Raw genomic sequence first — 13,714 nt, forward strand, 5'->3', positions numbered from 1 at the left:
GACACTGCATCTCATTGCGCATAAAACACATAATTCAAAGTGACAAAGACTTGCGTAGTTGACAGGTCACAGGAACTTTTTTTTTAATTCAAGAGCCACAGTGTACTCTATCTTAGCCTATGGTGACACATATGATAGCCTATAGTGAACATAATGTTAAAATGCGTGAGGATAAATATGCTAATGAGAAATAGATTTTTAGATGATAAACACAAGCAGTGTAATCAGAAATGAGCAAACTGCAGCACTAGGTAATATAGAAAACCCGTGCAAACTCAAACTGGGTCAATAATGCCCTAGTTACAGGTGATATACTATGCTCCTTGTAGCTAATTGGTTATCAAAACTATCTTCTTGGGTGTCCCTAAAGATGATGCCCATATGTATACACACTATGCAACAAGCTTGTCTGCTATGCCTGTGGCACTGACTGGGATGTCTATGGACAAGATGCAGCGGCAGCGCAGACCAAGGGAGTGACGCATTGCAGGTACAAACACACCAATCAGAGAGCGCTATTTCATCCAGCTACGTCTGGTGCCCCATCACAGAGTAGCAGAAAGTATTCATACGCAGTTATGTAGACTGTCAACGACAGGCACTTTAATGTCGAATATTCACATTGAAAACAACACTGAAGCCGCACTTGGATATTACAATCACTCGTTGTTTTTTTCGCGTAATTTATCATCTCCATAAATTTGGTGTTCATTTATTTAGTAATTGAGGAAAAGGGAAGTTGGCGGAGGGATCTGACAAAGAGGAGGAGTTAAGGATAGCCGTTAAAGGCGCGTCCAGTTGCTTCTCTGTCAGTGCATTCATAGAGATTGCAAGTCAGTTGGGTGAACCTGTGCGTTGGTTTTGGTTTCTTACGGACTTTGTCGTAAACCAGCTGCTGCATCTACATCGAAATGGTAAGCAAGACATAATAATTTCGCTCCCATCCAGAGTCGACGATTCAAAGACCTGTAGCACACAGCAGGTCTTTAATTATTCGAAATAAGTGTCTGTCGAACGTAACGTCGCTGTTGGCCAAGCTGTTGGCCAAGCTGTAGCCAGTGTTAACGGCAGTTACGCTGTGACACTACTGCAGTGCTGGCCGACAAATGACGGCTAGCCAGTTGGTAGATAGTTGCTAGCTTGTCAGGCAAAGCTAACGATAGCTTTGCTAAACCTGTATTGATGCTTTGGCGTAACAACCGCCGTGTATTTCGCTTGAGACAGTGCATCAGGTTCACAAATAATGTTGCTTTCATAGCGAATAAACTTGCTAGCTAGTTAAGATGGATAGCTAGATTAGCTAAATTGTGTTGGTGGAGCTCTGCTCTAACCCTGCATTGTAGCTGCGTGTAATTATTTGTCAACTGCTATCTGACTTTAAATGCTGTATTTGTTGGTCATTCTTCAAAGTGAACAATGTTGGCTGTCTAAATGTCAGTAGCTGGTTGGCTTGATAGCTAGACAGCCAGCTAGCTAACCTTAGCTGTTCCTAGCTTAACATTTACCGCCAAAATGTAACCCATTCATTATTTGTAGCCAAGTAACGTTGGCATCATCGAACGTGTAATCGCAGGCTGAGCCGACTAGCCTGGATAACTATAACGTTATCTTTTTTTGTTAAGAATGAGCAGGCATTGATTTTTGGGGGCTTCTGCTTCAAGTCATTTCTATTATCTCTTCCAAGTTCAGTAGCTAGTTTTCCAACTAATTGACACTGAAATGCTGCTGCTTCCGTGTAGTTGTACAGCTACACTCATATCCACTTTAACCTTATGACCCAGCATAATTACCAGTCATCAACTTGCTAGAAGGGTGTGTTCATGGCATTTTATTAAGTGGGTGGCCTACCTTTGCTGCCATCCATTAGGACTTGTACTGAATGTATACCATTACTTTAAGATTGAAAAGCTAATTTGGGATATTGAGCTTTTTCGCCATACCATTCTTAATTGCCTCATCTCCTTTTTCCTAGGCTGATCAGCTAACAGAGGAGCAGATTGCTGGTAAGACATCGCTGCATTGAGCTACTTCTTTCCTCCTACCCTGGCAAGTGGCCTGCGTTATGGATCCTCACATCCCTTGCATTGGATTTATACTTTTGCCTTTTAAGGTGTTCCACGGGACAGCCTACTGGTCATAAAAACAGGAATGAATGACATGGCTGTTGCTTGCTGGCTCTGTAGCCCACAAGGACTCCCTCATGGAAACCTTTTTGCATTTTCATGGTTACCATGTAATAAATGATGTAATCTGGAAAGGCTGTGTGCTCTAGTGAGGTGCAGTAGCCACCTTTTTACATCCTGTGCATGATGTGTCCTTTGCCCTGGGCGTGTTCTCGCTGACGGAATGCTCCAAGTTCAAGGAAGGAAAGCACAGTAGCAGTATGAGCTAAATCGGTGTCATAAGATATAACCTAGTTGTTGTAGTGTAAATCATGCAGAGGGAGTGTCTTTGGGGAATTGGCACACTCAGATCCTAGTCTGTGATCGAAGGCATTTACTGTTATATATGACTGTCAGGCCTAAAACCTGGCACTGTTGTAGTGGTTTGTCTGATTATATCTTTCAGTGTTGCCAGCTGCTTCAGTTGGTTTTATTCAGCTTAGGCCTCAGGTTTCACGATATGCTGATCTGACTGTTTCTGCATTTCATAGCGTCAGCTTTCAGTGGGTAAACCCTTGCTTGGTGGTTTGCTGACATGTATCTGTTTTCAAGAGTGTCAGTTTGTGTATATACAGCTACCATACACAACCTTGTTCCTGTTGACTTTTGAATTGAACATTAATTATAAGTGTAGTAAGCGTATGGCCCATAACAGGGATTGGATTCCCTGATGTTTCCCTCGGAGGCTGCAGGTAGTTATTCATCATCAGCCTTTCCTCATAACAAATAGGGTGTTGCCCCGCATGTTTGACCCTGGAAACGGCAGGGCAGGTTGTAGTTCTTATGATGCTGACAAGCTGCTGCATGCCACTACACATTGCCCATTGGCCTCGTCACACTTGATGAGTGTCTCATCTCCCACCCTCATAGCTCTACCAAACCCACACAACTGTCATTCACTGCTAATGTAGCCAGACTTGGTCCTGCTGCTCAGTCTCATGGTTGCTGTACTTGTTTAGCCAGAAACGATTGCAGTTGGAACTCAAAACAGAACGCCTCATCAGTGAGCTGTAGCTGGTTTGTAATTGAAACATGAGTGATGTAATGCCCTTTTGGGTCATGAGCTAATTCAGGGTTTGGGTCAATGTGAATGGCAGACTTCAGGATAAATGGAGTGAGTTTGATGCAGATGGGCTGATTTAATTTTCCAGAGATTATATGTTAGAGTTGGCATGTGTCTTTGTAATTTCTCCCTTGTTGCTTATCTGCAGTGTGCTTTTTGCAATTGTCATTGTTTTGACAAGGTTTTTGCTTCTGCACGTTTAGCTATAAAGGATTTTTATCTGCCTTTCTAAAGAAGCCCTCCTTTTTTTATTTATTTTTCTTCTTGCAACCAGAGTTCAAGGAGGCATTTTCGCTCTTTGACAAGGATGGCGATGGCACCATCACCACCAAAGAACTGGGTACTGTCATGCGCTCTCTGGGCCAGAACCCCACAGAGGCAGAGCTGCAGGACATGATCAATGAAGTGGACGCTGATGGTGAGAACTTAACTCTGCTTTAAAATGCACACACCCCACTTGAATATTCCTAGATGCACTGGATGGAAATCCCTCCAACTTTTTGCTTCTGTCTAACAGGTAATGGAACGATAGACTTCCCAGAGTTTTTGACTATGATGGCCAGGAAGATGAAGGACACAGACAGCGAGGAGGAGATCAGAGAAGCGTTCCGTGTCTTTGACAAGGTAAAGGCTCCTGTCTGCACTCCCACACACGCACTAAAGTAGCTTTTAAAAGTATATTTACTAACTCATTTAATTTTCAGGATGGCAATGGATACATCAGTGCTGCTGAGTTGCGCCATGTAATGACGAACCTCGGGGAGAAGCTGACTGACGAGGAGGTTGATGAAATGATCAGAGAAGCAGACATTGACGGAGACGGGCAAGTCAACTATGAAGGTTGGTGTAAACATTTTTTTTTTTTTGGTCTATTCCTTGGGTCACACATTGATACAAATGGAGTCACAACTTATTTTTGTTTCTCCCCCCCTTCTTCTCCCTGCAGAGTTCGTACAAATGATGACGGCGAAGTGAAGGCCTTGTACAGATTTCTTATATAAATAATTTGCCTTTTTTTCTTTGTGTAATTTATCTGTAAAATCTTAATAGCCCCCCCTCTCGTCCCCGCCCCCCCTGCTGTCCAAAGGAACTGCATGTAAACTGCATAGGCTCTTGTCCCCATGTCCCTTTCTTTTGCTGTCATGGTGTTTTGGAGTGACGGAGCGGTCATACAACCAGATGCCCGTGGAGGCCCCCCTGTGGGCCGGAGAACTTCGAATCTTCCTTTCTTGTGGGCTCGGGGCCCCTCCACGCATGGCGACATTGGAAACCTGTCAGCTGGTTGTCACTTGGCAACGCTGTTGGCATGGAAACAATGTAGAGGAGTTTAACTCTGCATGGACTACGGACAAAGTATATATGGAAAATCTCTCAGCATTGCACTACTGCAAAAAAAATGACACGGGTGTATCTCCTAGGTACTCGTACAAACTCTTTTTGTATCTGCTGTTCTATATACCAGAGAACGACTAATCTTATGCTTTTTAATGTTTTACTCACTACTTTTAGTTTTATTTCTTTTTTTTTTTTTTTTTTTGAATGGCCTCTGGTCATGCCTCAAATAATCCATTCCAAGTTGTATATTTTTGTTTTCCAATAAAATTTACAATCTACCCAGATTTGAAAATTGTCTTGTTTTCTCAGTTATAATGGATCCTTGAGTTTGTATACGCTGTAATAATTCCCATTTTTGTATTGAGGGCAGATTGCTCCCTGTTTTTTTTTTTTTTTTCTTTTGTTGCTTTAGAATACACATGAAACAATGTTTACCATTTAAAGTGTCCCCTGTTAATGCCCAAAAGCACTGAGAGGAGCATCAGCCAATGCCTCTTAATGTTCAGATAAGCTCAGATCAAATCTGTATTGTCATTAAAATAAAAGCACTGAGTGGGATCAAAGGCTTCTATTTTGAAGTGCACACAATGGTACTCGACATTTGATTAGCCATGTACTGTCCAGCCCCCTTCTGACTAGATAGACCGTGTGTTGTCTGCTACTATTGGCGCAGCACCAGGTAGAAGCTGACTGCCTCATGTCTTACTTGGCATTTGCCCCCAATCACGAGGTGCAGGTGATGAGCGTACATCAGTAACCATGATGTAAATAGAGGTGTACCTGTTTTGTTGAATTTCTGAATATTGAGTTTGTTACAGTAGCTTGCAGAGATACTAAGTTTGTTATTTTGACGAATGACAAAATAAAGCTCTATTGTGGACCTCTGCGCTGCCTCCTGTGTATCTTTGTACTTGTGCCCTTGATCCTACGTAGTGGGTGTACAACCCCCTGCTGTTAGCTTGTAGGTTTGATTTTGTTTTCACGTAAGAAGGGTAAATTAAAAAAAAAAAAACTTTTATGAGAATTTTGTGATTGTTCCATATCTAAACCTTTGCATGATGGTTTTGGTTGTCCCTAGGGAGTAGTAAAGGCTGGGGTTTTGTGAGGCTTGGTCAGTCATGCATATTCAATAGTCCCTGAGGATGCATATTAAACATTTTGTGCATTACAAAAAAAGGCTCTAGACAAGTAACAAGCAATATACTATCCGGGACTGTGATAGGCATAATTTCATATAAAGGGGTTGTTCACTGAAGGTACCTTGATTTTATGTTCCTTAATTTACATCATGCTCACAGCCAAATTAATCTTTGAGTGAGTTATCCAGTTTGCACTTATGAACAAATTCAGTTTCCAGGGCTAGAGCAAAAGGGAGGGCTACCACCTACTGCAGTTGGTGTGAATCAGTGACACAAGTGGCATTCATCTTGTCAAAAGCAATTATCACAAAGCTTTTTCAACAATATCTCGCAGTGAAAGTGTCATATATAGCCTACTTCTAAAAAGCTGTTAATTACACAGCACATGAAACGATTGTCTCGGCCGCCTCGCTGTCCCAATCAGAGAAGTCTGAGAGTGTACAGCAGGTACTGTGAGGAGAAGGGAGATAGACAACCTCAATCAGACACTCCAGCTCCTTCGCGGCCCGGGTGTGTGTGTCCTCATGCACTCTCGTGTCACATGGGACTTCCTTGACAAGCCATGTAAACATGAATTCTTGGCTCCCTAGAATCATATGTTCCATGTAGCCTAGCAACGAGGCCGAATGTTGCGCTTTTGCTCCCAGAGCGAGATTTTAGCTTCAGACGATGATCTTTAGTTCTGCTGTGCTGACAGTGTGTGTGTGTGTGTACTGGTGTCTCTCGGTACATCACACACCAGCCTTCTGAGATGACTAATATGCCACAAGAGGTAAGACACTCTAAACACGGAGAAGTGGGTTAGTTTGAAAGAGTTACTCAAGGTGAGGACTTAAAACTTGTAGGGTTCCCAAACCTTTTCATTTAAAGAACCCCCTTCAAATTGATACACATTAGACCACACACTGCTATATTACTTCCCGAGGAACCCCATCTGAGTACATTTTGGTTGGTACTGAATTACATAACTGGCTATACTATAGGTCATTAGGTCATACTATAGTCATTCTTATAGTTCTCATATTTGAAATCATTGCAAAATCAAACTATTCCTGATTTTTTCAGGCCGGCCCTGGAACCCTCTGGTTTTCCTCAGACCCCAGTTTGGAAGCCACTGCTGAACAAACAGTTCCAGACACTGTTTGGGCTGAAAGAGACATGAGTTATTGTATTTTATGGTATTGTTTTGCAATTTGAACTGTAATTGCCATTTTTGAATCGCATCATCAGGATCAACATCATAATATCACTCCAAATATGACAGTGATGACTTGCTGCTAATTTAGAAGCACTAACTAACCAACTGCAGTGTTTATGTACCTTGGTACTGGCTTGCTATTGTGTCCTCCTCTCAGTCAAACTGGTCAGCGAGTCTAAATTTAGCCCTCCACCAGCCCGGCTTGTTGAAAAATTGATCGATAGCCGAGTCGCTACTATAGTAACAGTCGCAGTTTAGTGGTGGTCAGGTATCACCGGATCCCAAGTCAACCAGACAGTGAACGGCAGCGGGTACAGTGCAGGATATGGCCACATGGAAAAACAAAGACATCTCTGCAGTCGGTGACATGTCCAGGCGAGGCAACAGAACGGAGAAGGTAAGGATCCGTGAAGACCACCGGCTCTTTACGGCCCTCATAACCCTGTGTGGTTCATGTGAACAAACAGAACAGTTCATGTACAGTGTGATGTGTGATCAGGGAGATGCGTCAACGTGTTGTTGGTATAGGAAAAGCAAACCAGAACCAGTCTATAGTGTCTTGGTGTGTGTCCTCTTCTTATCTGCAGGTCAATAAGAAGGGGGACATGTGTGGCCGAGGGAGCTGGTGGCTGCGAACATTGAAAGTAGGTACTGCAGTACAAGAGTTCATGACCGTTTGTTTTTGGAAGGTTTGTGATTTTCAAATGGCAATAGCAGCTGCCTCCATGTAGCTTCAATGGCTATGAAACATGACACAATAACCTGGTTGTCCAACTGCCTCATGGACACACCATGTACATGCAATGTCAATTGAGTTTGAATCCAATGACTTTTGCTGCATGTCTCTCTCCCATATTCCCTGCCTCTCTCCAATGTGTAGGCTACTGTCTGGCAGAAACGAATAAAACACAATTATAGATTCAGTACAGTTCCGCAGTGCATTCATGGTGATGACATATAGACCTAATTAATGATGTGTTTATTAGAATGTGCTTTCAGACGTTCTGTCCTCTCACCTTATTCCAGGACACGCCCATCCCGGGTCACTACCACGTCCGGGACTTCATCGAGGAAGCTGAGCTGAACCCCGTGAGGCAGACCTACGGGTTTAAGGGCCCGGGCAGGAAGGCCCAGACTCGGGGTGCGCGTAATGGGGATCTGCTTTTACCCGGGGCGTACGACTACCCCGACTCCACCCAGGAGCTCCTGATGCGCCCGGCCTCCTACTCCTTCAAAAGCTGCCCCCGGCCCGACATCATCACCCTGGGCGTCAGGGATAAGGTGAGGGTGGGTGGGTGTGTCAGATATGACCTTACCCCCCTCTTTACCCTCTTGGACCTCTGTCCTATACCAGCACCCTGTAGAGCCCTTATAGTGTAATAAAACTAAATGTAATAAAGCCCATAACATAAAGCCAATAATGCAATAACATCTTGAAACCATAATCCATGTTCCTGGCAAAAATTGTGTTAACCATTATGGCTTTTTTGACGTCAGCCAAGATGAACTGGATGATGTTTTGTTAAGAGAAACCTTTTCTTAGTAAAGCGAAAAGGCTTAATTTCCCTTCCTTTCCCATTTTAGAATACAAAAATACTAGAATACTAAAAATATAAACACTTAGTCCAACTGAATATTACTGTTAGTGTTAGTACTCTTACTTCTTACTTGATAAGGAAAATACATTTAAAGAGAGTGTTATTACATTTTTGACTATTCATCTAAAAAAAAATACAGTCAGCAATGTAACAACAAGTCAGTAATGAAATAAGTTATTATGTTACTGGCAAAAATGCTACAGTACTATGTTATTGTAAGATTTTATTACATTATTGGCTTTTTATTAGGTTGTAGGCTTTATCACATTACATTATTGGCATTTATTGCAGTATAGGCAGTAGTTACATTATAGGCCTCTACACAGCCTGGATTCTAGTATGTTATTCAAAACAAGGGTGTAATTAGTGTAGGCACTATTCATTCATTATTATGTTTTGACAATGCATTTGACAGTGGAATGACATATTATTGTGGCACCTACACATCACAATGCTGCATTATCTTGGCTTAGGACTAGATGAATATTGAAACAGTGTTGGAAACAGGAGCATGTTGCATACTGCCGTATTCTCAAACACTGCTTTATCTTCACTTTATTCCCTATGCCAGGATGTAAACACCTCGCCGTGCGACTACAACGTGACAGCTGAACCGGCGGAGAAGCTTCCCTGCAAGTAAGCGCTCGACAAACAGCCTCCCTTTAACTCCCCGCCTCCCTCAGATCAGCCCCCCTTGAATCACCGCCGAGCAGACGTCCCATGAATCATCCCTTGATCACCGAGCCCTTCCTCTCCACGCAACTTCTCTTCCCCTCTCTAATCTTCGTGCAGCACAAAGATGGCGGAGCAATCGCCGACCCGCTCTCTCATTTTCTCTACCTCTGATCATGCGTGGCCTTCTTCTTTTCTTCTCTCTTTTTGACAGCCTCTCTCTCTTCTCTCTCTCTCTCTCCCCTCTCTCCTCTCCTTGCAGGCATGTGATGTTTCGGTCGGCCGTGCAGCGTATCGGCTTTCTGCCTGTAAGTATCTAATCACCAAGACTGGTTATTAGGTCTTTCCATTGCCCGCAAAAAGGGTCCATTACAATGTACTTTCAATAGGTTTTGGTTACAAGCTACCCTATGACCTAATGTGCATCTGCAGTGGCATGCGCTGTACACAAGGAAGTCAGCTATGACAACCATAAGGGTCAGAGAAAAACGATCCTAGAGGTTGTCTGATTATATCATTTGCCCCATTTAAGCGCCTGTTATGGCACTGCGCTGGCTGGCGGGTCAGCTTTGGTTCATATTGCACAGTGTTGCAGCCTTACCAGTGTGTCCACGCCGGTAGCCGATGGATATCTGAGCCGCGCTGGCAGCTGCTGGGTGTTGACAGAGAAGGAAAGGCGCTAAGAAATCCCGAGGGTGTTATTACTGCAGAGTTGGGAGCAGTTTTCTGCTTTTAGTGGTGTCACGCCGACTCTGAGACAAGTTTATTGTCAAAGGTTAAGCGGCTAAACAAATCCCGTAGCGACGGTACACCGAAGGCCGCAGCCCTTTCAGACAGCTGATGACCTGATGGGGATGGACAGGTTGGATAGATATTAGTAGGTCAAAGGTCAGCGGTCTTAATGGTTTACACTGGGAATCTGTCCGTATACGTCTGCGCTGCGATGGCAAAGGAAGAATTTCAAATTTCTCCGAGCCTCGCAAGCGTTCTGAAATATGAAATTGATTTCCGCACATACAAAGGGAAACCTCCAGTGAGCTGACGGTGTTTGAGAACACAACAAAAAGAATTCTCTCATTCTGATTTGATGTAATTTCTCCATCCCGGGGCCATCGCGTGTCCTAGATTTACATGTTGCTTTGTGCACCATCTACTGCACGTGCTGCTTGGAAGTCCTGACTTGAGATCCAAGCTGGGTTGAATTGGAGTAATAAGCCCCAACATTTTCATATGAACAAAGGTCCAACTCTCTATCACTGATTGATATAACACAATAGCGATGAAGTGATGTGTTTCACGTTTCCGGTTTGTTTGGAATAAACAGAAGAAGAACTGGGTAGTTAGCATGAGCAGTGATAGCCACCATGGCTGAACAGACGAAGAAAAGAGAAACTCAAACTGCATCAACAGAAAATCCAAGCTCCGCCCACACTGTTTGATTGACAGGTGATCTCTGGGAATAGGCACTTTGCATCAAAAAAATAATGAGTCTCTTGCGGATTTTCTCTTTAACAACACAATCATCTTCAATAAATCCTCCATTGTTGTTTGAGATTTACAAATGAAGACTTCCAGTCTGGTTAAGGAAGATGGCGGACTAGTCGCAACACGTGAAGCATTAAAACAATGTGTGTGTGTGTGTTGCGGGGGACGGGAGTTGCTGGCTGCACCCAGGCCTGCTGACACCCATAATTGACAAAAGGTCAAAGTTGAAAGGTTTCACAGACATTTGCAGCATGTGCCAGTTCTCCACGCCACACTGGGAGAACGCCGCTAAGCGTGCTGCAGAAACTAGGCCAGGTGCCTTGGCTCCAACACACACACACACACACACACACACACACAAGAGGTACCATCATGGCAGACACACCCGTAAGAGAGTTTCAGTCCCCCATGTCCTCTCCACCGGCTCCTGTGAAATACACCTGCATTAGCACCTCTGGGTGCAACAGGCCGGCACACAGGGCCAGCAGGCCAGCAGCAGAGGATCAAGTGAACTGGCCACTGGGATCAAATGGCATGTAACGGTAGCAGCCGCCCTTCCAAGGGGCAGAGGAGAGGAAAAGAGACCTCCCTCCCCGTCTTCCTCTCTCTCTCTCTCTTTCTCTCTCTCTCTTTCTCTCTTTCTCTCTCTCTCTCTCTCTCTCTTCCAGAGTCTCTTTCAGAGAGCGGCTGGTCCTGTGTTCAGGGACAGGGAGACAGTTTTATGTCTGAGGAGGGGAGGGTGTGGGGGGGCGGGCGATGCTATTTCTGCATGGCACGCCGCTGGTGATGACCAGTATGTGTGTTAGTGGGTGGGAGGAAAGGAGAAGTGAAAGGCAAGGAGAGAGAGAGAGAGAGAGTGGGAGAGAGGGACAGAGACTGACTTTTGATGTTCTTTAATAAAACATAGCACTGAAAAATCACACCAAGGGGAAAAACCTCAACACAACCAGAGACAGAGAGGGAGAGACCTGAGTGTATTGGTGAAAGCATGGATCTCTCATTTGGGTCTAAAAAAATAGAGGTCATCATGTACAGTAGGTCAATATGACACACCAAGCATGTTTGGAGCAGTTTATTGTAACTCTGGAGCATTCACCTTTAGTTTTGTTTGTTTGTCCAGGTGAGAACAATGCCATTTGAACTCGGGTGGCACCAAATAACCGCACCGACACGCCTGGAAATGCATCTTGGTCCTCTTCCAAGAGAACTGTGGTGCGGTTTGTTGGGAGTGAGAACGTAATCCATCAACAAATAATCAACTGCAGCAACCGACCCCAAAATGTTTTATGGGTATATAGAGATGCTCATATTCAGCTATTTCTTCATGTGATCTTAACAGGGACTGTTACAGTTACAGGGACTGGAATCAGATTAGTTTTGACTCTTCCCACCAGCAAAATCTCTAACCTGGTGGGATGACAGGTTACCAAAACTCTGTCCAATAAACAAGCTACTTGTGAGTCAATGTAACATTTGTTTGGCTCACTTGTAATTGGGCATTGTGAACCTAAATGGACCAAACACAAAAATGCAACAAAGTAAACTTTCCCACTATGGTTCGGACCAAAGAAAACAAACTGCAGGTGTGATCGCACCCAGGTAGCCTTGGTCTGAAATATATTGAGGTTTATAGTAATCAATCAATCAATCAATCAATCAATGACTCCTATCTCTGACCACCCCAGAAGGAGGGACCTGCTCCATGCCACTACAACCTGCAGACAGGACCAGCCAAGGGCATCACTTCCTGCTTCAAGTCCACGTTGCCGCGGCTCCACTATGTGCACTCTGTGAGTGTGTGTCTTGATCTCAGTATCCTCTATAGATACTTACAATACTGCCTGTTTAAAGCTTTGTGTCATTGCATCTTACAGTTTTACACCCTGCTAGCTGCAGATGGACATGTTGACATGTGGAAATTAGGATGCTGCAGCAGCAGATAATAGAATACAGCCAAGACAAAGTAGGATATGAATAAGAATAGCACCATTGGGGGGTATTAAACATAACGCAACCAACAACTAGAACATATTAAGTAAAAATATATGAATAAAAACTGTGTAATATATTTATGAATTTACAGTCTATATGCAGGGAGTGGAAAAAGAGAGGAATAGAAGATACTTAGACAAAGAAAAAGAATGAAAAATCCTATGCTGGCATAAGCATCATGATGAAACAGCGAAAGTGTGTGTGTGTGTGTATGTATCCCACAGAGGACTCCAGGACCGGGGACCTACGAGCCGTCCTGGAAGCTGGCTCGCCGCCTGGACACGGAGGCCGCGACGGGCCCGTCCCACGGCCTCTTCTTCCGCCACGTTGTCTAAGGCGGACTGCGTTTCCCACAATGCCCCTCTCCCACCACCACCACCACCACCGCCTTGTCCACTCAACCTCACCTACCTGAACACACATACACATGACCCTGCCTTGTTTATTTGAGTAAAGTCACGGATTGTACAGAAAAAACTCCAGTCTCTTATTACTTGGGCCAGTGTTTGTTTGCGTGCCAGCGAGGGGTTTTTAAGACATAATAAGCTGCGTTCCTTTCGCTCAAATCGCTTTAGCGACGCCGGCCAGGGAAGCAGAATGATCTTATCTGCAACACAGGGTACTTCATTCCACTTAACTACTTGTTCCCGGTATTGCTCTCTCTCTCTTTCCCTTCATCTCTTCTTCCCTCTCTCTCTCCGTTCTCTCTCTCTCTCTCTCTGTTGGCAGTCGGGCTGCTTCGCCTTCCTACTATCTCTGCCCCGCGATGCACTCAGGAGGAGGAATGCTGCTTGGCCATGCGTCACATGCACATAGCTTAGCGTGGCATGCTGCACACTCAGATAACACATTCGACATTAGGAGGCCAAGGCAGTGGCACACAATAAAACAGCTATTCTTATCGCTACCTACGCCGCATACTCGCTCTTCCTTTCCGACGAACAAAACAAAACAGCGGCCGGTAATGGAGGATGGCGGAGATAGGAATCGGCCTCTGCTAGGAGAATAATGGCAGTGTAGATTACAGCGGAATAGGGAATCGGTAAAAAAAAAAAAAAAATAAGAAAACA

At 44.2% G+C, this 13,714-nt stretch overlaps 2 protein-coding genes across 2 annotated transcripts; both read left to right on the forward strand.

The window, feature by feature from the left end:
• Window positions 1-797: 797 nt before the first annotated feature.
• calm2a (calmodulin 2a (phosphorylase kinase, delta)) lies at window positions 798-5,446 on the forward strand. Its single transcript, XM_071924784.2, has 6 exons — window positions 798-914; window positions 1,973-2,003; window positions 3,500-3,643; window positions 3,743-3,849; window positions 3,930-4,065; window positions 4,172-5,446. The coding sequence occupies exons 1-6, from the start codon at window positions 912-914 to the stop codon at window positions 4,198-4,200; spliced, it is 450 nt and encodes a 149-aa protein (XP_071780885.1). The 5' UTR covers window positions 798-911; the 3' UTR covers window positions 4,201-5,446.
• Window positions 5,447-7,222: 1,776 nt separating this feature from the next.
• Window positions 7,223-13,098, forward strand: stpg4 (sperm-tail PG-rich repeat containing 4). Its single transcript, XM_071924819.2, has 7 exons — window positions 7,223-7,294; window positions 7,485-7,541; window positions 7,924-8,178; window positions 9,067-9,131; window positions 9,430-9,475; window positions 12,338-12,442; window positions 12,869-13,098. The coding sequence occupies exons 1-7, from the start codon at window positions 7,223-7,225 to the stop codon at window positions 12,977-12,979; spliced, it is 711 nt and encodes a 236-aa protein (XP_071780920.2). The 3' UTR covers window positions 12,980-13,098.
• Window positions 13,099-13,714: the final 616 nt, after the last annotated feature.

Source organism: Centroberyx gerrardi, chromosome 15 (genome assembly GCF_048128805.1).
Source record: "Centroberyx gerrardi isolate f3 chromosome 15, fCenGer3.hap1.cur.20231027, whole genome shotgun sequence".
Classification (NCBI taxonomy): Eukaryota; Metazoa; Chordata; class Actinopteri; order Beryciformes; family Berycidae; genus Centroberyx; species Centroberyx gerrardi.